At 41.0% G+C, this 27,376-nt stretch overlaps 1 protein-coding gene across 3 annotated transcripts in view; it reads right to left on the bottom strand.

Moving 5' to 3' along the window:
* Window positions 1–26,359, bottom strand: part of spock1 (SPARC (osteonectin), cwcv and kazal like domains proteoglycan 1) — a 79,671-nt gene extending 53,312 nt beyond the window's left edge. The window contains exons 1-2 of one of the 3 annotated variants that reach the window (XM_026358671.1): window positions 26,227–26,359; window positions 25,532–25,666 (exon numbers count right to left, since the gene is read on the bottom strand). In XM_026358671.1, coding sequence (XP_026214456.1) covers window positions 25,532–25,666 — 135 coding nt within the window. In that variant the 5' untranslated portion in view covers window positions 26,227–26,359. Of the gene's footprint in view, window positions 1–25,531; window positions 25,670–26,226 lie in introns of all 3 variants that reach the window. The other 2 variants (XM_026358674.1, XM_026358673.1) reach the window with 2 other exon arrangements.
* Window positions 26,360–27,376: the final 1,017 nt, after the last annotated feature.

The following is a 27,376-nucleotide window of genomic DNA, read 5'->3' on the forward strand; positions in this document are numbered from 1 at the left end:
CTAGAACAGGAAAAATGCAAAATAGAGATGTAAACAAACAGAAGCTCAGTCCAAAGCCAAAAACTCACAAAAGTCCAAGGGGAACGTGAACAAGAAACCAAGGATCATGGAGCTTGAAATGTAGCCGCATGAGAGGGAGAACATCACCAGACAATCTGACAATTGTGAGGCTGCAGCCAATTAGCCAACTGCAGCTGCAGCTGAGCTCGACATGGGTGTGTGTCAGAGGATGTGTGCGTACGTGTGTGTGTGTGTGTGTGTGTGTGTGTGTGTGTGTGTGTGTGTGTAGGTGTGTGGGTGTGGCAGGCATGAGAGAAGGGGCGCGGCCAGGTGGGTCTGGAGAGAGGATCAGAGGGAAAAAACAAAAGAAAGAGCAAGATTGTGACAAATGCAAAGTCTGAAATGATAGATGGTATTCTAAAATGAACTAGATTCACACTGGTCACTAAATACCTCCTCCTTCATATGTCAAGCAGCAGCACAACTTTGGTGTTGTGGGGATGTAAACAGATAAGGTGGAAAACATGTGGTAGTGGTAAAATAATGTGATCAGAGAATTATTAATTAGCTCTGCTTTATGTTGCTTTATACTGAGTTTCAGCTTGGTGTTTAGCAGTCTGACCAGTGAATTTACTGTTTTGTTTACCACTCTTACAGTGCTATTTTTGGCAGCAGCATGCAGCTATTTTAAGCAAAAAGTACTAAAAATCTATGCACTATCTGCTCAACACCATAAGACAGACAGACATATTTAGCCAATTGCATTTAATAGCTAAAGAGCATTATACTGTTTATCCCTCTGAAGTAATTAGAAGAAGAGCTAACACAACTATTAGGACTTTTATTCAGTGTGTGTCAAAAACCACAACTCCAAATGAATAATAATGTGTTTTTGTACCTGCTGGATGTGTTAATAAGTAAGTAACTGCTAACGAATATCAATTTGTTGTTAAGTATTGGATTGCACTTACTAAACATGGCTAAAGCTTCAACACACTGCAACACATTTGGCTATGTATTATTATTATTATGTAAATTAAACATCGACTGCTCAGTGTGAAGATGATGGTTTCTTGGCTGGAGATTTGCCCCAGCACCATCAAGATGATGACAGGTTATCTCTATCTAAGCCTGGCATAGTTCACTACAGATAGTCAAGTTAAAGCTGTGAGTGAGCAAACTTTTAGTACAGACGAAAACTGTTCTCATTCTTTATCAATGCACTGCTGGGTTCTACAATAATGTGAGGCCAGCGATACTGCGCAGTCCAGCTGCAGAGGCTTCCTGTACACTTTCTCCAGCTGCATGTTGTGCATGTTAATTCTTCTGCATTTTAAACTTTCTCTCAAACAGTGAAAGTGAACTTACAGAGATAAGTCAAACCTGTTATTACTCTCTCTCTGTATAGCTCTGTACCACTATACAGTATCAACCTAGTCACCTTGTCTTTCAGCCATGCTCCAGAGGAGGTGCTTTTACACGCACCATCAACTTGAATCTCTCCAGCTGCTCATAGGAAAACCTTGTATTTCTATCTCCAGCAGCAACAGAGTTCAGTGGTATATTCACCATTTTATTTCCACTTACAGTACATCATTCAACTCAGCCTAAATGCTTCCAGTGAAATCTTTCTTTCTCGCTGTGTAATTACACGATCAGTATAATTAGACTGAAAACATGAGAGCGATGCTAAAGATGCTAAAATAACTCCTCCGAGAAACGCTTATTGGATCATATGTGCGTAAAGCTTTTGTACGAAGTTCTCTGAGACGAACTATGTAAAGAACCCCCACGCCCCTCACACGCTCTACCTGCCATGGTGTTAATACAGTGGTTCAGTCAGGGTGACGGAGGAACTTAATAACATTTCCAGGAGCCCAGCTGTAAATGCAGATTTGTTTTGATTGAAGCCTTCTGAGTCAGGAGCTGCTCCACGAGGGCCTCTGTGTGTTCAGAGACTTGTGAATAACTAACAAGCTCTACATCATTCATTTAGACAGACAGCCGGTTCGCCTTTCAATACAAGGAGTGAAACATGCTGTGCAGGCTGTCAGGTGGTTTATCTGCAGACTCTTCATCAAATACAATCTATGAGGGATGCATGGTGACAGACATCAGCTTCATTTGTTATACGAATTATTAGTACAGAAAAATAAAACAATTAAATAAACATTTCTGCTGTGGGTTCTTCAGAACAGCAAGCTAATAAGAAAAAAAATCTCAAAACCATCTGTTTGTAATGTGATCCATCCTTCCTTCTTTCCATTTCTTCCTAATAGCTGTTAAATGAGATTTGATCTTGTGCATGCAGAGGCGACGTTTACAAGGTGATGGATTCCCCCCCCCCCCCCCCCGTTGTTTTCTTTTATTGTGCTCCTCTTTTTCTCTACAAATGATTGCAATTATGGGCCTTAACCTCTGTGTATGCGCCTGTGTGTGGGTATAAAGCATTTTCTTAGAGGAGTGCACTTATAGCTATTCACACCCAATTCCCAAAGCATCATGTGTGAAGCAGGAGGGACATTTTCTGTTGTTTTCTCCTTATTACGTGCTCTGTTTTGCTCTGTGCTTTTAGTCACCACTCATCCCCAGGTGCCCTGTCTTTGACTTTACCCATCTCTAAGTCACTCTCTTAAATAATATTTCTATAATCTCTCCATATCCTACAGAGACACTATGCTCCCTCTAGGACAGGTCTGGATAAGTGCAACCTGCCCCTCCTCTCCCCCAACACAGAGTGAGTTGAGTGGATGAAAGACCGCATCTGTGACTTGGCCATAGTAAATAAGCAGAGTAATCACAAACACAATCATCATCACTATCATCACAACAGTTATGATCACCATAATCGGCATCATAATCATAAAGCTGACAGGGACGCTAATCAAAACGCTGATAGTAGAGAGAACAAGTAATTGAAATTGATCTGAAGGTATTTATCTCCATTTTAAAGGGGTAGAGGTTTTTTTTTTCTCTCCTCCAGGACTTATAGATATGAGGAGCGGGTAAATCCAGTTTTACATCGTGTGCCCGACAAACTACACATTGCCGCGTTTGCAACTGCGCATCTGAGAGTGTGGACATGCGGGGCAGAGAATATGTGTGTCAGTGTAATTGTTATGACTGAAAGGATCCAGAGGAGATCAAATAGAGGAGAGACATAATATAAGCCTATAAAGAGAGGGGGAGTTAATTACTGCGTGAGCTAAGAGTAAGGCAGACGAGGAACTGGAAATACAGAGGGAGGTTAAAGGGAGGATTGTTACTGGATTTGTGGCAACTCTGGAGCTATTATGATAATTAGATTAAGAATAGTGTTGTCACACCGATTTTCTGTTGGAGGAACGCATAAGATATACTCATAAGCAGCTAAAGTTAGATCTAAAGATGGTACTAAAAACACTAATGTTCACTAGTTTGCTATGAGAAACAGATTACTTTCTTGATTAGCAGATTAACTGTTTGGTGTGTAGAATATTAAGCAAGGAGTGAAAAAGGCTATTAAAAGTGGCCAGCAAGTCTCTATAAGTTTATTCTGAAGTTTTGCTGATCACTCCTTGGCTCAGGAGGTGGAATTTATGCTCACCTATGCGATATTTCGAGCTGAGCTAGACAGCTTCCCACCACCTGAAGCTCAGCGTGGACTGCCAAAAATTAGCTGCTCCTTTCTCAGGTGAATCTTTTCCATCACTATTAGTGACAACAGCTCACGCAACCAAGCCTGTGTCATCTCCCATTTTGTTTTTTGCAACTCCTCTCAGGGCTGCCAAACCACCATCATGAGCAGCCAGCTCCTTCTTAAGTCTCAACAATAAACCAATATATGAGGAAGAAGAAGAAGATAAGAAAAAGAAGACAGAGAACTGGGTCAAATCCTGCGACAGAACAGAAAACAACTCTTGACAACAGAGGTTAAAGAGTATTGAGTGGGAACTAGTTTGCTTTACAAATTGAAGATACTGAATTATGCAGTAACGTGTGTGCTAACAAATGTGTCAAAAACTCTCAGTAAGAAGAAAACACGGTGTATGAGAAATAGTTGTGCAGAGAGGAAAAAATAGCTCATAATTTCTCTGGAGTGCACTTGTTAAAAGTGTTAATAAGTCTGTGAACTCCTTCTCTAGATGACATGACTGCACATTAAGCCTCACATGGCTCCGTGCTGACGACAGCTCCTTCATCAATACATTTAACTACAATGTGATGACAGTAAGAAAGTGCAGTTAAATGATTCGACAGAAGCCAATAAAAATAAAAAAGTTTTACATTTCATGAAAAACAAAGACACTCAAGCCAATTAAAATGCCAGCAGCATTGATTCTCTCACCATCACAGGATTTTCTGTCAGTACAACACAAGCCAAATGCTCCTGCACTTAGGACAGCTGACAAAGGCACTAGCTTTATGCCTTTTTTCCTCTCCTCTAGCATGGATGTGGTATCACACTGCAGTTTTCCTTGTTACATCACAGAGACAAGACAAGCAGTAACAACAAATGGACTCACAGCAAGCGTCACATGAGGTCAGAGATCAAGGCAAAGTTCAAAAATAGTGTCATCACTGAAATAGTTCAGGAACAATGCCTGTAGCAGCAATGAATGGAGAATTGGCTGTGTAATATTGTCATTTCAAGGTTCCTCTATTCAAACTAGGGATTTTTTTTTTCCCATTTTCCACCCATAGTCCATTTTTTAAAATTTATGATTGAAGCAGTACCCATTTCATTTAAAAACGAAGGACAGCAAAGGACACAGTACACACACACACACGCACACCAAGGAGCTCCAATGAAACAGCACGATTAAATATTTTTTTCATCTGGATCACTGGCTCCTCAATGACACACAGTCCAATCTGAAAGCATCGCTAGAGCATCGCAGCAGGCAAACATGGACATGACAGAGAGTTCCTCAACGGAAAATAACAATTTTAAAAAAAAGTGAAGCAGACATAAACAGCACTGTGATACATGCAGAGAGGAAAAGATACACACAGGGATCGGGAAGTAACATTATTAGACCTCCATTTCATGCTGAGGTAAAAACAACAGCACAAACAAAATTGCGATAAAATTAACCAGTTTGCACTGAGGTGAATAGAGGTGGTTTTAGTGAAGATCGGTGGGCAAAGTGCACTTTCAGTCCTCCCTTTGCTATAAAATTGCAGTTGTGTTTCCACCCACTAAGCCCACCTCTTATTGGAAATGCAAGCACAAAGAGCAATTTTTGCTACTTTAGTTGCCATCAGCACACACACAAAATAAAGCCCTTAAATGTATGTGGTTTGTCGCCCTCGCTTTCATTTACATTTTTTTTTTCAGTTCAGTTTGAATACACATGCTTGTTAAAATTCTCCAAATATCATTTTTAATGCAACTCTGGACTTCCCTGGGTTAGATTAATGGTTGCCGTTCATACAAATAATGCAATTTCCTTTCAGATGGCTGAAAACAGCAATGAAGCACATTGCCAATTGTAGTTTCTCATTTGAGTACAGATGTGTCAAACTGATTATGTCCAGGATCTAACAAAACATTCTATTGCACAGTGAGTGAATGTATTCAGATACATACAGAACATATTCTTCAGACTTTTTCTCATGGCAAAACACCACGTTTATGTGCTCCTTTAGCCCATTCTCATTCACAGATCGTCAGATGATTACACTTTGTTAGCTGTGTCGTACTGTCTCTAAAGGTTCCCCTTTGCATCACGGATGTCTCTGAACTACAGTAAAGGCACATCAATATTTGATGCCTACAGTAAAGGCATCACAGTGAGGTTGTCTTGTACCAAAAAGTGATGTTTCCACAACTGTAACTAAGAATATATAATTTATAAACTTTCATATTTATAATTGTTGTCATTACAACAGGTCTGACACCCAGCCACCATCATTCCCATGGCACTAAATAGTGCCGCTCCATGGGCAGGAAATTGTGAAGCCATAAGGAAACCTGGCTGGTGCCAATAGGATTCGTCTGACATGAGAAAGCGTTGCCGCCTCATACTCAATTGTCTCCACACATGTCACTGTCTCTGCAAAGAGTGTATTTATGTCCACTTTGCTTGCGACTGCTATTTTCCCACAACTTGGTTCTTTCAGGACCTCTCAGAGGGCATCACCCATCACTTATATGTTTCAAAACAACCTGGAGACACAAAGCATGTTCTTGCTCATGTTCATATTTGGCAGGAGAAGTCACATATACAGATATTCTGGAAAAAGATAGTCAGTGTTAGTTTTCTCAAAGAGTGTGTGTTCCAAAACCATAAACTGCAAAAAAAAAAAAAAAAGAAGAAACCTCCAGCTTTTGATTCTGCAAAGAAAAAAATCACTTCCAACACTATAAATACAACTTTTAACATAAAAACCGGGATTACAACGACAAACCAACACCTGCCTGGCAAAGATACCCCTTTGCTGTAGTTCAACAAGCAACTTCCATTAGGGGGATCAAAAATAGGGAAATTTGGCTCAAATACACTGTAACTTTGAAAGTCTCCCACTGGATTTAACTTTCTGGGACTGTTTCTGACCTCCGATTTCTTACAGTCTGATCATATTCGTAAAATATGCCAAAGCGTCTGTGCAGAACAGAAACAGTTGTGGTGACCAAGATCTACTGTCATATACACATGAGCATCTACATTCTTTATTAAGACCAGCTTCAAAAACCATTCCTTTAAAATCTCATATGCACTCAAACATGCAGTACTGTATGTGCACATACACATAAGGTATTACCCATAAATTCAACAGCGCAAACCTTGTAACAACTTTTCTTTCTACACGTCTAAAAGTATCCAGGCATGAAGTAAGTGAAGGCAAATGTGTTATCTGTGTATCTGTTAGTTAAACAAAGTGTACAGACAGTAATGATGAAACAGTTACTGTAATTCGAGTTTCTACTTCTTTACTTCCTCATTGATAAGAGCCTGATAGGACTCTTCAAGTTCATTAAAAACGGAAGTGGAGTTTATGTGATCGGTCATTACACTGAAGCTCACCCTGATGCCACCATACTATGTTCATTCTACTTGTAATGTGCTCATCCAGCTTGGTGCTAGGACTGTCCTTCTGGCTCTAGTGAACCAAACTTAAAAATAAATTGTGTGTGTGTGTGTGTGTGTGTGTGTGTATGTGTGTGTGTCATGACAATGCAGGTTGGCTCCAAACACAAATCCAATACTGACTCTGTGCCACAAAGTGAAATCGAACAGATCAAAACCCCAGTTCTGTGCATGTGTTTGCTAGGAGTCTGTACGTGGATGCAGGTGTGTACTAACATAAGCTGCAAGTTTGAGTGTGTGTGTGCGTCTCTGCATCTGTGGCAACTTGGGGTTCAGTGTCTCATCCCAGGACGCAAACTGGTGGATTCTGGGATTGAACTGTGGACCACCTGCTGTAACTCCTGACCCACAGCCACCAAACAAAAAGACACTGACCTCACAGTTCAAACCACTGAGCTGAAGCCTGGGATAATATCCAATTATCTTTTAGGTGACATAAATAAGTCATTATGCTGCATGATCCAAACAAAAACACACAGACCTGTTTTCCAACATTGTACTATTAATAACATCAGGAATGAAGTCAAAGATTCATTTTAGTCTATGAAATATTAACAAAACACAAACACATCTACACATCGATGTAAAACAGGCTCAACCACAAAAATTAAATAAATCAGATGACTTACACGTGTTGAAACGATGTGCTCGTGAAATGTTAGGTTCCATTTGTCTTTTGTATGATGTTGTCGTATTCATTGCTTTAGATCTTATCTCTGTGGTTAAACCCTGTCATACAGTGTATTACTGTAGATACGGAGAAGATCAAATTTCACCCTGAGGATCAATAAACTTTCATATTGTCTGAGCTCCTCTTATAAAGCCAGCAACATCTGCAGAGTTTGGAGCCATTGTCCACTTTACTGTCATCTCCTGGCATGCACACAGACACAGCCAAACAGTTTGCCTGCAGGCACTGGCTGATATATCTGCAGACTTTATCCTTCCCCCATCTGCAGAAAATCTGTTATTGTACTTCAAAATCATCAAGTGCCATTGTATGATTCCCCTTTTCAGAGTGAGACAGAGAAAGAAAGACCTGTGAGAAGCGTGCAAGGCGCGGGTAAGCTGATAATACAGGAGCCACATATGTATATAAAAAAGAGAATATAATGGAAAAGGCAGTGACAGACAGACATTAAAATGGGAATGGATAAAAAGACGGATAAGCAGGTACACAAGCCAAAGAAGGACTAAGAAGTGACAAGGAACAGGCTTTGCTTTCATGAAGTGTGATTCTCTGACTCAATGCTGAATGATGCACCAAGAACAGACGTTAGACAGACCACACTTCTTTCTCTTTGTGTCCCTCTCACAGTTTTCATTTCCATTCATCATGAACACACACGGCTGTTGACTGGCATTCTGTCTGAGATCGGCACTGTGTGTGTTTCTCTACGTGGCAGGACTCATTTCTGTCACTAATGACTTAGCTGGCTCATCACAGATGATAGAAATAATGAGTCTGTCATTGTCCAAACTTAAAGAAAGCCCTTTAGCAGAAATCACAGCCACTTCTTCTGCCATTTTAATATCTTCCAGATCAATTTTCATTCATCACATCTAGCAAATATTGTTTTCTCTGTCAGCTTTTCATTTGTCTGTCACAGTCTCTCTTCCCTCGTTGTCACCTCCGTCTCCCTCCCTCTTTCTCTCCACCCTGACCTCGCCGCTCACTTTCCATTCCCTTCATTTATGCCGGAGCTGTTGACACTTCGTTTGAGAACAGAGATTAGCATTGTGTTTGTTTGTCTTTGCGAGTGCCTGGATTCATTTCTCACACTAATGACCTGGCTGGTTATTAATGGATGATAGCAGTAATGGAGCTGTCACTTTCAAAACTCATACTCTTCTGTTTAGTTTCTTTCCTCCCTTCCTCTTCTACTCTGCTTTACGTCTTTCTCTGCTGCATACTCTGCTATATAATGTAATGTATATGGTATCTCGAACATACATTTACACTGTAGACACTCTCTGCAGTACATTCTCTGACATATATATCATATATAGATACAGCTACTACAGCCAGACCTACTGCTGCTTGAAAAGCTAGTATTAACACAATATGAGCACCATACACAATGCATGATTTCCTGTAGTGCACTATGTAAGCAAGGCTTTAATTTACTATGTGACATCATCATCAATAGCCATATATTTATATGTTGGTATATAGCAGTGGTGCTCACAAGATGGAGTTAGCAAAAATAATGAGGTGCATGTGTTTGTTTGTGTAGCAGTCATCAGCTAATGATATAATAAACTTTGTGAAAGATAAACTAACCATATTTAAACCATTATGCGTACACAGCATAGTCAGAGAGACACACTGCTGTAAAAGTACGAAAACCCCTTTGAATTGTCCAATTTACAGCGACTGACATTCCATTTATTCGGCAGATACTTTTTTAGCTGCTACATTTTTTCCACATTCATAATACTGGGAGCAATTGGGGGTTCAGTGTTTAATCTGAAATTAAGCAGGATATTATAATATTTCAGTCTCATTAATACAGCAGGAGATTTGTGCTATTATACAGCAGAGCAGCATGAAAAGTATAATTTTACGCACCCGTAGCCTAGATGTATAGCAACTTTTTTTTACTAGGATAGCATCCACCTAAGGTATAAAGACAAGGTTTTTCAGAGGCAAAATAAAGAAACGCCACTTGATAAATACACGTTACAGTTTGCTGATTCAAATTATGTAGAAATAAATAGAAACAATAGCAGATTATAGAGTTCATAGCATATTTTAAATTATTTTATTTAATGTCTAATGGTGCCAATATTGTATAATATATGGTATAATAGAGCAACATTTACATACTGAATTACTGCAATACAGTTTTTTATTTATTTACCTCACCTCAATGTAATTCTTATTATATGACCTTGTAACACAGTAGAATACTTTACAATGTAGCCAATAAGTTCATTTTATTTTTGTGTTTTTAGTGTTTCAGTATCACATTGTAAAATGCGCCTGACTTATTTACTAGTGTATCACGTCTGCCTTTCAGTGTGTGTGTAATGATTGCCACACTCAGTAAAGTGGTAACATGGTTTCATCATAAAGTCAAAGACAATGTGGTGGCATTATCGCCAAATTGTGGAGCCAGTAAACAGCAGTCAAACAAGCAGGCCAAAGATTTTTTTACTGTCTGTAGCAAAATCTAACTGTGGCGAAATCAAACTCTGTTGTGTGTGTGGAGACTCGGGGGAGAGCAGAGCAGCTGAGCTACAAATCTCAGCTGCCACACTCAAGCCTGGAGGCCAGTGCCGTAGTAACCAAGGCTGTACCTGCTAAGACACATACAAACACCCTTACATGCTCAAAGTCGACAAACCATCTTGCCAGAGGCATAGACCTCTGTGTGTGTCTCTGTGTGTGGATGTTTTTATGTGTCTAACCGAAGCTAAAGTGAAAAACAGAAATCCCTACAGTCACAATTACACGCCAACCACAGACGATGAAAATGGCAGACACGCACGTTCATTAAAATGCAAACTCTATGTTTCGTGTACCCCCACATGTGCTGCAATTTACTGTTTGATAGCTATAGACACTTTAGATGACTTCGTGATTAGGGCTCTGCAAACATCTTTGGTAATCGCACAAACACACACTAACATCAACAACACAAGAAACACAGAGAAAACACAGACTTACCTGGTGTACATGTATCAGTTGAAGAAAAGGGTCAGGTAAGATACGAAAAGAAAACAACAAAATTATAGACTAGAATAGATTATAAACTGTCATCGATGTACGCGCTCCTCCTAAAAATGATGCTTTTTATTTGCTCCTCAGGGCAAAAGTGTAAAACTAAAACAGCCTTAAAGTCAGAGTCAGGAATATCACAGTACGGAAATTCTGACCTTTTCTCACTCCCTTGCTGAGTGTCCCTGTTAAACCAGGAGGGAGGAGGCAGTGTAAGAAAAGTGACACGCAGACACACTCACACTCAGTACTGTCAGCTCAGGCAGTGACTTAAGAACTGATTTGACACATTTACTTATACTGTTTGTTAAGGGTGGAGACAACATGTACCAAGTTGAAGAAAACCTCTTTTTTTTAGTAACACATCTAGCAAAGCCATCTCTGTCGCAAACCCAAAAGTCCCATGTTCAAAAAAATACAAAGCAACACAGTTCCAGCAGACGTCATTGCAGGCAGAGCCACTGAACAACTAATAATGTGACTTCACTATAGCAGTACATGGCAAGAGTCTATCATCCAACACCAAATGACAGCTGGGCCTGAACAGGTGAAACATTCTTGAACTGTTAACAAGCCAATTAGCCATTATCTCCAATTTCTTTTAGCAAAGAACCAATCATTATCATTCTGCCAGACTGAATGGGATAAGTAACTGTGGTGCAATGAGAGGATCCCAGCTTTCATCAGGAGAACTCACAGCCTCATAAAACTGGTCCCCCATGGATCCTATAGTCATCATGGGAAGGTAATGCACCTCCTGCATCCCAGGAACTAAAACAGCTAAAGCTTGACTGACGGAATTGCAGCCCAGGCAAACAGCATGCTGGGTGCCATATGGGCACAAACATTCGACACACAAATAAAGTCACACATAATGACAAAAAAGTACTTTCACTGGAAGTGAGCCACAGAAACTCTCACCCACTCCCTCTCTTTCCGTGGAGCCAAACAGAGAAGGAGTGGGCTGGCATTGGCTGTTTCCATCTAAATGTCAGAGCTCTCACCATGAAAAGTTGCAGTAATAAAAGTAAGAACACATACAAAGTAAGGAGTCATGAACTTTATCAAGGGAGCATGTGTGTGTGGATCTGTGTGCACGTGGATTGATGCTGGGCGGCTTAATGCTACTGCAAGTTCAAGTAGTTTATAGTGTTGTTGATTATTTAAAATGCAATCAACTGAAGATCATTAAACAGACTCTTAAACTATATGAAATGTCAGCATGATTACGCTGTCTATTATCTTTTTTAATGTGAGTGCATGCGTGTGTCCGCGGCTGTCATGTATTACTCACACTGCGGGGACTAAAACTTACTTAAAACTTGCGTACACACTTAAACTGCGGGGAGCTGTTGGACAAATGCTGGTCCCCACCGTGTAAATCATTGAACTTGAGGGGGATGACTTGTTTTTAGGATAGGGTAAGCGGATGTGCGTGTGGGGGATTTGCCAGACTGCATTTCCATACTGACCTGCTCTAGAGGGATGGTGAACTACTGAAAGATTTTAGAAGATACCAAGCCTCAATCTAGAGGTGTGCAGTTTACTGGTTGTAATTCCCTCTATGGTATGGCAGCCTGTTAACAACTGAGAGAGGTGAAACTATGTCGCTACAGTAAATTCAAGACTAAGCAGGAAAGACAGCCTTAGAGTAGCCTTCTGATAACAACCCGCACTATCACCATTTCCTGACTTTGAAATATGATTTGCCTGTAAGTGCAGCGCACATAGCACGCAGGTTGATGACGATGAACAAATAGATTTGATGTTTATTCAGATTAAGCAGTGTTAACTGAGCTCTTGGTGTTTCTTCCCTTAAGAACAGATTCCTGAAGCAGCGTAGCTCTGCCGATTTTATCAACAAGAGCAAATTCTGTAGTGCCAGAGTGCAGTGCAGCTATGCATGGCCCATCCATTTCTTTTACATTTGATTTACAAAACCCACACACACTTTTGCTTCTGACATATACAGAACAGTATGCTGATTACTGTGATAAGCCAACACTGGCTTATAATATTAGCTCACCAATGTGTTAGCCAGGCTCAATAGCTGCTCAAATGAAAGGTTCTGGCTAAATAAATCCCATAATCACACCTTTTAAATTGGTGCCATCCAAAGTGAAGCCATGTCTGCTGGTATTGGCAGAGTCGGTTGGACCAGTTTTATCTGTCAGTTCCAGATAAAAGAAGCTCCCAGTATTGATCAACAGCATCCCAGCTCACCTCATTATCCAGTATCCAGAACGTTATTGGAAATGGGCCAAAGCCTGGTGTATCTGGTGTATTCAAGGTTAGAAGTGTGTATACACATACACACACACACACACACACACACACACACACACACACACACACACACACACACACACACACACACACACACACACAAATATCAGAGACAGTCAGGGAGAAAAGGGGCAGTTTAAGGAGACAGACTTTATTCCATGTGGGCTGCTGGCTGTGTGGCTCATTAAAATGTGATTGAAGCTACAGCTCAGAGGCTGACTCAGCTGAGTTTAATTAAAGCTGTCAAACAATTCTTGTGTCACCTTCCAACATGCATATGCATAAATGTTTTCATTTTTGCACCCACACCCATCCCTCTCTGTCTCTCTCCCTCTCTCCAATTGAACTGTGACATTCACCTAATCAATCTCCCTTTATACATCCCAAAGACATGACTAGCCACTTGGCTTCATTATTCTTCCCATGGCTTTCCCCCCGCCTACTGCTTCATCACTGGGGCTGCCATTGTCAACACATACAATGTGCCTGTTTCACCACTCTGATACAGCAACGAGAGCTGGAGAGACGGGTGATGGAGTAGAGAAAATGAAAAAGGTGAGTCCACTGCTCTTTTCATTATTAAGTAGGAGTGTTTCCAGTCATCAGAAAACAGGACCTGCGGGACGGCAGCTATCACTGACGACACCGAGCTCCAGACGGTTGTCATTTTTCCTCACAAAAAGTGAAACAGGACTGCTAAAAAAATAGATGAAGGAGCACTCCACGTCTATCATTGTGCTGGCTGAAGATACAGTGTAGGGCACTCATGCATGCAGTTGAACTTAGTCTGTGCAGAATTTTATTTGGAATATGAATAAAGTTGTGAATGTTTTATTAGATTATGTTAACATACGGTACTGTAGGTTATACATGTCTGATTTGTGACTTTTTCATCTTTTTTCACGAGGCACCTCAAAATATTCGGTGTCAACAGAGTGGCATTACTGAAATGAGAGTTTCTGGGCCTTATAGTGACCAGTGACTGCTCTCAGTTTGATAGCTTTCTACTGAAGCATTACTTGTGAATATAATTCAAATATGAATGTAAATGCAATTTTGTTTTGGAAGACAGAACACAAAGATTGAATTGGCAAGAGTCTTTTGGGATCCTAACTGAATAAAACAGCATACGGTTCAGAATACTAAGTATAGAATCAAGTATTTTTGCTGTTAACCAAACACTGAACGACAAGATGGAAAATGCTACATAACTGAATCAAGTCTGTATCCACTTTTATTTGCGCTGGAGCACATAGCAGCAGACACAGATGCAGTAACATAAAAGGTAATCTACACAGACATGGTGTAGATGATAATAAAAGATAATGGTTTTGAAGACTGAGACTGTTCTTCATTTGATCTAATGAACAGAATTTGTTGATGTGAATTGAATTAACAATGAGTGACTGTGCTATTCCTGTTTGATTTGAGCTTTGTTGAAATGTGCTTCATGTGCCCATGTGGCATAAATCCTAAGTAAATAATTGCTGTATTATAATTATACTATAATGTGTTTTGATGTAATCCAGGTAATCTTTCATACCGTTTTATCTATGTATGGATTAACGTCTCATTTAGCTGTAAACAAACCACTTTCTATCCTGAGGTGCGTAATGTCAAACAACCTATCTACATCCTTAATTATGTGTGTGTGTGTGTGTGTGTGTGTGTGTGTGTGTGTGTGTGCCACATCTGAAAGCATCTGAAGGTAAATGATTAGATACGGGTGCGGCATCAGTGGTGGATACAGACATAGCTGATAAAGGTTGACATGTTTAATGAGTTATTCTATAGGTAAAAGCTCCACAGTGTCAGATTGTGCTTTAAAAAACTATAATTTCATATAATACTAACATATAATTATAGCAAATTAAAAGTGTATGTTGGTTCTTAACTGAATGTCACTGTGTTATTTCATACTCAAAGCTTTATTGCATTCGCTCCAGCCAGGTGTCTTAGTTGCATGTAATGTTTACAGCTGTAATGTTGTTAGAGTTTCTCTTTTAAAGTTGTAACTTTTATCTATGTGGTCTATATCAAAAAGTTTAAATAAGATGTAAGGGATAAAAACACCATCTGGCTTAAATCTGGTTACTCATGTCTCTCCGGGTTTGAAAGTCAGCCTGAAACAGGACATTCAGCCATCTGTTACTCTGACAACACTGTAGCATCTGATTGGTGCATGGTTGCGCAGTGCCAGAGAAAATGGGTGTAAAGCTGGCGGTGACGATGTACAGCGAAATCCAACAGCACCCCATCCAGAAGCAGAACATCCAGTATGCAGTACAGTTTTTATCCACTTGAACTTTTCATTTCTGACCCTCACTAGGGAGCGGAAATTACTCACTCACCGCTGCTCTGACAGCAGAAACACACCAACACCAAACCTGACAATAAACTGGATTCTCGTCTGTGAAAAAGCAAACAATACAGTGCTGACTGTGGTGCTGTTTGTAAATCCTGGATTACAGCCAGAGGTCTTGTGTACAGTGGTGGTGGATAACACTAACTCTTTTTTAATCAGCAACTACTGAAAAACACATTCAACCAAAGAAAATATATTCAGCATCTCTTTTTGGGGTTTTTAAAAATTGTTTTTACATTATCTTTTATTGCACATCCAATCGCTGAGGAGCAGTGCAGCAAAAGTTGAAAATGAGTGAGAGCAGGGTTATTGAATGTCACAGAGCAGTGATAAAATACGTGGTGAAAGCCCCTCAACACAACAGAGTCATTGTGGTTTAGGTTTGATAATTAATAACTGTCACTCTCTGGTAATTGGTCCATAAATCAAATTAAATGTTATGTCCAATCATGTTATGAACAAGATTAGCAAAAACAAAATTCTTAACAAACAAGTGATATGTTTTGTTATAGAAAACAGCTTGAAATGTTTTATTGCAGTAGGAAAAATAAAGACAGTCTATTTCTAACAAACACAGTAAACAGAACTGATTCCGTCATTAGATAAAAAATGTGTTTTGTTCCATGCTGTTCAATAAAGACACTGTCATTAGCTTCAGCTGTATAGTATTTATAGAGAATAGTAAATCCAAGTCCAAAAACCCTTAACAAACAAACTCAAAGAAGTGGTTTTGGAAGTAGCTCCTCTATGTCTCCAGAGAAACTAATGCTGTCTAACTACACTACCCATAGGGCTATTGGTTTAACTGTCCACAAACACATACAGAGAGTCCACGACTTTACATGCAGTATTCATTCAGCCCCTCAGGGCTCAACTATTTCGCGCTATTACCTATAATTCCCAAGAGTTCAACTGTCATAAATAAGAGTGCAATAGGGAGTTACTTGGCTGCAAAGAACTACAAAATGATGCAGTAAGGAATATGGAAAGGCGCTAAAAGCTACAAGAAACAGATCTGCCACATCGCTGTGTAAATCTTTCCCTCCCCTCTCTCTCTCTCTCTCTCTGTCTCACTCTCCCAGGAGCATCACATGAGCTGCAGTAGCAGAAACCTCCTGAATTATTGAAGTAGACAAGACATATTTCAAACCCACACATACTCACACACACAAACAGTAACTGTATCCCCTACCTTCAGGGGAAAATGAGATAATGACCAATTCAATCTGACATGGTTTTAGAGACCATAAACATCAGAGTGAGGGAGGGAGCGAAAAAGAAAGGGAGGGTGAGATCCTGACACTGATCGAAAGGACTGGGGAGGTGTGAAAAAGAGAGACTGACTGGCCATGATTTATTTCACACTGTGACACTCAGGGCTGGAAAGGCTACTCTCAAACGTGATCTGAGCAAGATGGCCCACTTGTAAATAAAAACCTCCGGCCCTATATAATTGATTAGACTATCTCCAAAACACAACATGTTCCTAGTAATGATGTGGAATCTGAATGCTGTCTGCTGTCTGACCATCAACATCAACTATAACGACGAACAAACCAATGACTGCATCCATCATCTCAGTACCGGCAACTGGGATTTCAGGGAACAGGCATAGACAGACATTTATAATCAATCAAAGCATGAAGGTGCTTTATAAATTGGAAGATAAAACCTTACGTGGTAGTGTAAAAAAAAAGAAAATGTTTGATGATTATATGCTGCAGATCACGCTGCAAAATCGATAACTGGTTCATTAGCTTCTTTACAAAATAATCGGGTTAACACTAACACGACTGACTTTTTATCAAACCTTCATCTAAGAATGAATGTTTAGCTACACTGCTGCCACGATTCACCACATGGATTTCCATAAAGGTTTTATATAGATATTCTTAGTCCCCTCAATGTCTGGATGAATCCTAAAAGCATGGCGATCCCCAATTGTCCTTACAGCAACTGGAATATCTTGATAGTTTCTGGACAGACTGCCATTAAATTGGCACAGATATTCAAGGTCCGAAGGTCAACATTTTAATTTTGTCCAAATACCTTGTATATTACTACATACATGCAAACTAAAGACCTCCCCATAAACTGCAGCTGTTCTTTGTAATTAGTTTCTAATAAGCAAATTTTAGTACATTAACACAACAATTTAGCACCAAAGGACAATCGAAAATGAGACTAAACCAATAGAAGAGAATACATAACAGAAAGAAATAATACAGACTGCTGGAGAATAAGACTTTGTTGCTTGTTTATTACACATACACTAAATTCAAACAATATTTGACCGCTAGTTCCTAGGTCATCTTCTAAAATAACTACTCTTAAATGAAGACAAGAAATGAGTCAAAGGGCAGGCATGAAACAAAGACCTCACCCTGCCAACACAACAATATTACTGTATGTCTGTGCCAACAGGGATTTCTATTGGCAAGTAACAAGCATGGGAGATAAAGCTGCTGTGGCTCTGCTCATAGATTCAACTTATAAAACAGATTATCAGAAGATAAATCAAACACCAGCATATGGAGAGATGCAGAGGGAGCCAAACCCGGAGGAAGACACATCTGATCAGAGACAAGAATCAGCACAGTGTGCAGGTCACAGCTTCATTAATGGCAACTGAAAAACTGAAAACAAAAACAAAAACATGCAGTACTACTGAAAACTGCAATCTGAGTGATATATTTTTATACTTTTACTGTCACATGCAGAAACAATGATCAAGTCAAGCTATGCATGTTTTATACATGACAGCAACACATCAAAACCAGCTGCTACGATCATAAGTGAAAAACAGTATGAGACACTGACACAGAAGGCTGCCTGTCATTAGTATAATGCAGATTTTACAACAACGGCAGACATTCATGAAAATGAAATATAGCGAAGACAACTTGAAGCCATATGGATCACTACTTCGAGCAGGATAATGACATAATAACTCTGGAAATCACTTAGAGTGAATCTGTTTTGGTGATGAACTCATTAATTGAATAATCAATTAAATGATCAACAAAAAGTGTTTGTCTGCAACAATTTAGATTGATTGTGAATAGTTGAGTAAAAAAGACCTTGCTCTCTTTTTCTATTTTGAGATTTGCAGCCCTATAACTCATTCATAAGAAATATATTGGATCACCTACCAAATGTCCTCATGCATGAACACAAACACTGTAATGTGTTTTCTGATCTGTAGCTCAAAACATGCAGAAATAGTGTCAAGATATTTCAGGTATTTTCCAGTGGTCAGAGGGTGGTTTCTCTGTATTGCTAAATCTTTACACAAAAGCTGCAAATCAGACAGCATCTCCTCAAAAGAATCAGCAGCTTAGCAGGAGCTCTTCATATCAGCACTAACAGAAACACAATCCCCATAGAGAGAGAGAGAAGAGAGTCTGGAGGGGCTGCCATGACAAAGCTGACTGAAACACTCCCCCACACAAACACAACCACACATTGTATTGATGATGGAGTCCACATTTCTCCCATCCTTCAAGCCTCCATCTGTCCATCTGTTTTGCCCACAGTATTGATGGGCTTCACAATAAAGCTCCTCCTCTGCCTTTCTTTTCTCACCATCTCTTTTTTTTCATGTCCTGTCTCTTATCAGCAGCCAAAATTATACTGGCAATCCTTTAGCTCTCCTGCTTTGTCTGCCTGTCTCTCTCTGTTTAACCCTCAAACATACACACATGCACACACACACACACACACACACACACACGTCTTTCATAACCTAATTTATCCTGGTCACAGGAAACTGTGACCTTTGTCTACCCTGCTAGTGAACTGAACTCCAGTGTGTTTGCATGTGTAATTGCACGTGTGTGTTTATGTGTGTCTTCCTGCCATTTCACACTTGTATTGATTAAATCAAGGCTCCAATCAGGATTACCAGGCCCCGTAAATTTACTGATCGATTGCCCCAAGAGCCTCAGGGTGAATGGGAAGCTGTATGCATGTGTATGTGTGTGTGTGTGTGTGTGTTTGTTCGTAAACATGCAGAAATGCCAGTTAAGAGAGAGAGATGGAAAAATTTTCCACCAGTCAGTTAAAGAGACACTACATGATATACCAAAATGTACTTGCGGCTGTAACTATGAAATCTCTGCCCCTTTCCACACATACAAACACGCGCACGGACACATAATCTTTCAGTGCCGAGATCAGAATCAGCATTTTCTCATTTGAAATCAATAACACAGGGTTGAGAAATATGCATACAGAAGGAGAGCAGGTGAAAGGGAAAAGGAATGGAAGAAGCATAGAGCACAAGAGAAAGAAGGTTTATTTTTGAAAGGCGCCGTTTCATCAGGAGTTAGCTGAGTATAAAATGAGAGATGGAAAAGTCAGGGGAGAGTGCAGATGATAAAAGGTATGAAGAGAAGGTATAGCGGCAGCTTAAAGAGGAGAAAGAGGAATGGAGGACAGAGCAGGGGAGAGATAAGAAAGAATGACAGCTGTTCAGCCAGGTCTTCACTTAATTGACAGAAATACTGTATGTGGACTGGGGAGTCTTCATTCACAGATTGTGTGTGTGTGTGTGTGTGTGTGTGTGTGTGTGTGAAGGTGAAGGTGACTCTGGATTTCGTCTTGTCTGAGCTCCTTCTTTAAACCGCACCCTGCTCCTTCTCTATTCCTTTCATCCATGTGACCATCATTCCTGATGTTTCCAATGCTAAAAAACGCTCAAAAATATGTCCACATACACACACACACACACACACATGCAAATATTCACACTTGTACACACAGTCCTGTTGTTTTGCTTGGAGGAGACAGTGGGGGTGTGTGACTGGCAGCCCCAGAGAGACTGTCATCTGAGAAAGGAGAATATTGCTGATAAACCTTGACAACATTTAATTCTCACTGAGCTGAGACACACCACGCGCTCCAACACACATAGTAACAATGCTGCCACACAAACATTTACTCAGCGGTTTTCACCTGCCACCATGTCCACTAGCTAATGAATAGACAATCTAGAGATGGCATGAATTTCCAACAAATATATGAGGAAATATGCAGCAGACATCCAATATCCCTCACAAATAAGATTCAATGCATTTTTGTAAATCTGACAGCGTGCAAACAGGGTGTAAGACAGGATTTCAGTAGGAAGAGAGGGAAAGCAGGGGACGGAGGACAGGGACAAGAAAAGCCTCTTTTAGGAGAAACAAACAACAGGCTCTGAAGAGTGAAAACAACTTTTCCTCCTCTTGAGGATAAAAGTGGGACTGAGTGAATGGTAATGACAGCTTTTCTGTCACTATTTGCAGACAGAAATTCTGACAAGAGCCACAGGAGAGAGGAGAGGAGAGGAGAGGAGAGGAGAGGAGAGGAGAGGAGAGGGGAGGGGAGGGGAGAGGAGAGGAGAGGAGAGGAGAGGAGAGGAGAGGAGAGGAGAGGAGAGGAGAGGAGAGGAGAGGAGAGGAGAGGAGAGGAGAGGAGAGGAGAGGAGAGGAGAGGAGAGGAGAGGAGAAGAGAAGAGAAGAGAAGAGAAGAGAAGAGAAGAGAAGAGAAGAGAGGAGAGGAGAGGAGCCTGGCAGCAGATATTCACTTCTAAAAGTTTTTGAGCAGGGGTCGCCCTTCTAACCAATCAGAGAAAGTTATTTACTTCAGCTTGACAGGTACATTTTGGAGCTAATTATTTAATGTAATTTCAACAGATTAGTACCTGCAGGGCTGAGCTGAACAAGTAGAGACTAACTGAGCAGGGAGAGCGAGGGATGTAATGCTTACAGTACATTGACCTCAGTAACAAAAATTATAGTAATAATTTCCATGCACAATGTAAATCCACCAATAACAGGACGGCTCAGGCCTAAATAGCAAAACTAGCTCGAACCCACCACTCCCCAATCCACAGTCCATAAGAAGTATCAGCTGATGTCTTTCGCTAGCTTATAAAATGTAATTACCCAAGAAGAGTTTTCAAACGATTGTTATCCAAACAGTAAATTGTACCGTAGGTACATGTCCCAAGTTTGTTTTTTATTAAACACATCAAACTGCAATGTAAAAATAGTTTTGTCCTCAATTATCATACAGATTGTAGATGACATGTCAGATTAAGGTCAACAGCTTTGACGCGTAAGCTGCATGAGGTGAAGTAGTTAGGTGCATTACCTATGAATAGTGACGGGCCAAAGTTATCCACCAACATTATATCTATCAAGAACACAGCATCCTCATACAAAAGACAGTGAGCAAATCTCTGTGGTGACACATTAATGCTCCATGGAAACAACTCTGTGTGCTGCTGTTTTCAGGTCTGGATTGGCTATTAATATTTTCTATTCTTACCACTGCTGCTAGTTCTACCACTGTTCTAGCTGGACCCCTCATATTCGCTTTTGTCTTGTCCAGAACACTTTGATGTAGCCAACATCACGAGGCTCCTGCAGGCTTACAACAAAGTTGACCCTGCCTGAAACACAGCTGAACTTGGTGCCGCATACAAATCTGTGCCTATTCGCTGAAGCTATACTTTACTTTGCATAATAAAACTTGTGAAAGTAAAAAATAATGATTGTAACCTCAGGGATATGGAAGTACTGTTGGCGTAAATAATAAAAGATTTGACAAAACAGCAACTGAAAATTAGCAAATTTAAGGATTAAGAAACAATTAATTCAGTTGCAAACATTTAGATATCCTCTTAAAAAGCTGCGTGAGCTCCAAACCATCCATAGCATAATAAAAAACAACTAAATAAGATACTTTCCCTCAAGAAAGCAAATCCAGACATTTACACAGTGGTGGCTGATGTGTAAACATTAGACTGGAGGCTATCCATACACTTCAGTCTTAAGCCAACATCTATTCCACCAATGTGTCCTTTTGTCTCTACAAACCAGAAAGTATATAAGCAAGTTACAAAGACATAAACTCTGTTTAGATTAAAGAAAACGGTTTTGAGCTAACAAAACATGAAGGGACAGTTGTAATTTCTACAACAGGAGTGAACAAGACTGCTCTGTCCGCATTACACTTCTCTTCCAACACATTACAGTCTGGGTATTATGCATCCGATGAGGCAAAACTACAAATCAAATCCCATTTGCCTTATTTTTTTCCAACACAAGCTGTGTGAACTTTGACTGTTAAACTATTGCACCGGCTCCTCTACCAACAAACGGGCACTCATACATTATGCAGGAGGGATCAAGTGGCTCATCAATAGGGATGCAGAGTAGAACATGGCAGGCAGAAGAGAACAGCAGAGAGGAGGAGTCATGCGGGAGGGCAGTGCGAGCGGGAGGAGGAGATGGCTACGGTTGAGGAAGCACAGGGTCATTCTGTGTTCCAGAGACAGAGGAAGAAATGAGAGAAAGAGAGAGGCATGGAAGAAAAATGTGCAGAATAATTGAGAGGAGGGGGGGAGCGGGATTGATTGAGCAACAGAGAGACACAAAGCATGTTTATACCCAGATACTGTCTTTAATGACATAATGTTAAGATAATAAAGGTTTACAATCTCACAGTGATTGGAAACAACAATGAAGGAGCTCAATTCGATGCACGATGAACAAAATAAGGTAAAATCTTTGTGACACATTCAGCTTTTTGAATATGTACCAAGGTTCCCATCAATCTTGATCCCAATGCTCGGTATTATACATTTCGATATTTACTGCTACTATACGTCCTAGTTTCCATCGTCTGCTTAGTGAAATGCTGCTGTGAAATCTGCTGCTTGACAATCTATGCAGCAATGACACTGTTTCTAAAGCACTTTGATGTTTCTGCTGTATTCTCAATGCATGGTGTTGTAAACATGCAAACTAATACTGTATAAAATACTTTGTTGATTTGTCACAAAGCTCTCAATCATCCGTCATGGAGACGTCACACAGTATGATCTGAAACCATTGTTTGTGACTGACGAACAATGAGTTCTAGATAATTTTATAACAATAGCCAAATGTAATCTGGGACAGACAGAAATAATACAGGGTGAAGGAGCAGTGTGACCTAAACAACAGATCTCAAGAGCGGTCATCAAATTTAGACAGCTGAATAACTGTTTGGGAATTTGAAACAAAATCATATTGAACCGTGTTTTCACCTAATTCAAGGTCTTGCTGTCTGTGATATGAAAAATGTTTGTGCCTGAGAGGGAAGGAGGGAAACGGCTATGAAAGAATACAATAGAAAGGGAGACACAGTGGTACAAAAGACAGCCAATGCAAGAGACAAATTACGACCAGCAGGTCTCCCTATGTGACAGGGCAGACCTTACACATACAACAGCAGCTCCTGCATGTGTTTGGTACCATAGCTTGAAATATTAAACACAAATGTCACAGCCTTTCGCTCCCCTATCCATTGCACCTCCTCCTCCCTCCTTTCCCTCCCCCTCCATGATCCTGTCCTGCACCCTCCACTGACAGTTTCCTGTTAATGAGTTTCATTTGCACAGGAGACCAGAGAGAGAAATAAAGAGTGGGCAGCACACACACACACACACACACACACACACACACTGCAGGTAGTAGGGCCCTAGCTGAGTCTAAACAGACATGACTAATACAAGTCTCGCATCATGGCACCAGTACTATATGGGGAAGACCAGCTCTAATAAGGCCGACGCTCGGCCACTGCCGACTGAAATCTCTGGAGAGCAGGTTTGCAGGCAGCGAAAGATTATATTTAGAGGATAGTATCAAATAGAATCCAAGTGGTTAAACTACTCTCACAACCAGCTTGATGACAACTGGTTAAACTAAAGTTGTGTTCGTTTTGCATAGTCGTTCTTCTCCAGTTGTGGCTCGAGGCAGAGCCTGGAGGAATATTTTGGTCTTCAAAATACTCTAAAAAGACAGCAAGCTTGTCCTATTTCTTCAAACAACAAATGGCATGCATAAACGATTGTGGGTGTTAGGATCTGGTCTCAGCTTGTAAATAATTTAGGAGCACTTCAGAGGTATCCTAACCCATTTATGAGTTACCAGCAGATGGCTGTGTTTCACACCCAGAGGTGGAGGTCGTGCACTCTTCAGTAATGAAAGAATGTTTTGCAAATGCACAATCACATGGAGACGGAGGAGTCGAGCCCAGTAGTAAAGTGGAACAGCACAGCATGAGGAAGCAGAAGTCATTAGGATCTTGACATGCTGAATTCAGTACAAATACAACAAATCCCTTTAATATCGCCTTAATTAGCTTTAAGGTTGTTAAAATCACATTGTCTGGCAGCATCACAGCTATTCTGCCTCAGCTCCTCATCGCAGTCCAACGCTGCATGTTTGCATGGCTGAACGATCCCATCAGATGGAAACACTCTTAATGTTTAGTGCATCGTTTTTGACACATTCGCCACCTCACATACTGTATTAACTCTGTTATGTTTGACAACTTAGGATATAAGCGGGTGGGTTTGAACGTTGCCGCTGCACAGCAACCAGCTGAGTCTGCACATTAATCTCTTATTTCACAATAACTGGACCTAGATGATGGCGCCGCTGCAATTAGCGCTTGAGAATCACACGTCAAAGGGACTTTTCCCCACTTTAAGACAAAGCTTTGTTAGAGACACAACAACCCAGGTTTCCTGTAATGGCCCAAATCTCAGACAGTACTGCTGCCTACAATACAGAGCTGCATCTCAGAAATCAATCAACCCAACCTGTGTCTGATCTCCATGAAGAAACAACTGACAACACATTTAGAATGACGTACACCTGAGCTACACACAAACACTTAAAGCCTATGCAGCATAAAAGACACAGGCGATGGAAATAATTCAGTGGGTCAGGTTGAATAAACACACATCCAGAAGTGTGACTTGCTCTGTCTCTGAGTCTGATTCTCTTTCAACCACAGCTTGAACCTGCTGAGTTTCTACAAGGTGGATTATGCCTGCTGGCAAGTGCTCAAGTACTCACAGGGTGTATCAAGGGCGTAGTGTGCTCCATCTCCCTCTCCCCCCTCTCCCTCTTTTTCACATAGGTCACACACACACACACACACACACACACACACACACACACACACACACACACACACACACAATGGAGCTAATTATAATGCCCCTCTGAGATAGATGTTGTGTCCCTCAGTGTAACTCACATCTCTGAATCTGTTCCAGGATCTGTCCTTGTTGTACTGAGGCACGGTGCTCAGCCATTTGTCGTTACTGTTACCGGAGACCACGGTTTCTCCGCTCAGCAAGAGAACCACGACAGGTAGCAGATAGAGGAACATCTTCTGGAAGACAGAGGAGAAGAGAAAGCAGAGGGAGATGTGAGGCGCTCGGAGCCGCTCGGAGTGAGAAAATAGACACAGTGGAGAGAGAGGAGGGGGATGCTGTAAAGTGTCAGAAGAACAGGATGAAGTGAGATGCAGCACTTTACAGAACACAGAAGTCTCGCATTGTGACGCACGACGGGTCAGAACGTCCCAACAGAACCTAAAGCACAGAGACGAACCACTGCCGATGTCCTCGCTGCGCGCAGCGCGCTCGTTTTTTTTTTTTTTTTTACCAAATTGCTGATCCTGCTTCTAATCGGATTACAAACATTGGAGAGTTGTCACCGCGGCAGATGGGGCACCGCGAAACGATTAGCTCCCCAGCTCCCCCCCCCCACCTCCGCCAATTTAAAAAGCAATTAGCGGCGTCAACACAATTGTCGCCCCCACGGAGCTTTGTCTTGGCTTCCAGCCGCTTTCTCCTCACCGTCCAGCAGCAGCACCAACAAAGTCGACTGCTGCTGACTTCCATTTGAAAATTAGTCTTGTTCCTGAATAAGCTTTTTTTTCCCTACCTGGGATAGTTTGTGGTTGTCCAGTTTCAGTTCCCGGGGGAAAATAAGTCCACGGCCCCGGGCACTCCGGTAGCACCCGACTGCTTGTAGGATTGACGGTAAAAGGAGCTGCGAGGACGCGCGGACCGGGAGCTTTCTCCTCCTCCTCTTTTACCAGACACCGCCTCCTCTCTCTCTCTCTCCCTCTCCCTCCCTCCCTCCCTCCCCCTCTCTCTCTCCAGTACGCACAAACCGTGTCATTGATTTCCAACACAGGGATTTTTTTTTTTTTTTTTTGTGCGTTCACACCAGGGCGCAGGCAGGATTTGGGATCTGTGTCAAGCTGTCATGCTGCCCGGGATTACAAACACAAATTTCGTTTTAGTCACGCGGTTCAAGTTCGTGTGCCCACCACGGTAAATACAATTAAGTTTGCATACGCGCCGTGTTGGTGCCTAAAACGTCTCCGGTTTCAGTTTCTCACAGCAAAATGGGCCGATCAGCGGAGGGGTGGCGTCTTTTTCAGCACCACGGACAGAGGCAGGCGCAATTCACAAATGGGCCACATAACTAGGGCGCTCATTTTGGGCGGGTATAACGATATAGGTTTAAATATTTTATCTGACACTGTCTGCTTTGACTCTCTCTGAGGCTTTGTTCGGCTTCGGCTGCACTCTTGTTTCTCTTTTTCCTCTGTCTCTCTCTCTCTCTTTCTCTCTGCGTCATATGTGTAAGGATGTGTTTCGGGAGGCAGAGTATCTGTTTTGGCGCCTGTGTTGTTGGTGTCTCTGATGAGCAGCACGTTTTTAGTGGAGACACTCCTCTCTACTTGGCTCAGATCTGTTTTTTTTTTATCCTCTTTGGGACAAAGGAAACCAGGGGTTTAGTGCATTTTCACTTTTACATAAGACGTTTCGTGTCCTGTAACTATTCCTGCTGACGTTTCAATTCTTATTTTAAAATTGCATTTAGAAACACATTATAGGAATTTAATGCAGTATACTTAAAGTCAGTAGTTTTCTTTTTCATTCCTTATTCTTCTGGATCTAATAAGTTGCAAATCACTGCCCCTGCAGGCAGGTTTTGTTTTTGCCAACATTTGAATATATATCTTTCCTTTTTGCTGTACTATCTGAGTGAAATTTATTTCTCCTCCAGGAAAACTAAACCC

Source organism: Anabas testudineus, chromosome 10 (assembly GCF_900324465.2).
Source record: "Anabas testudineus chromosome 10, fAnaTes1.2, whole genome shotgun sequence".
Lineage (NCBI taxonomy): Eukaryota > Metazoa > Chordata > Actinopteri > Anabantiformes > Anabantidae > Anabas > Anabas testudineus.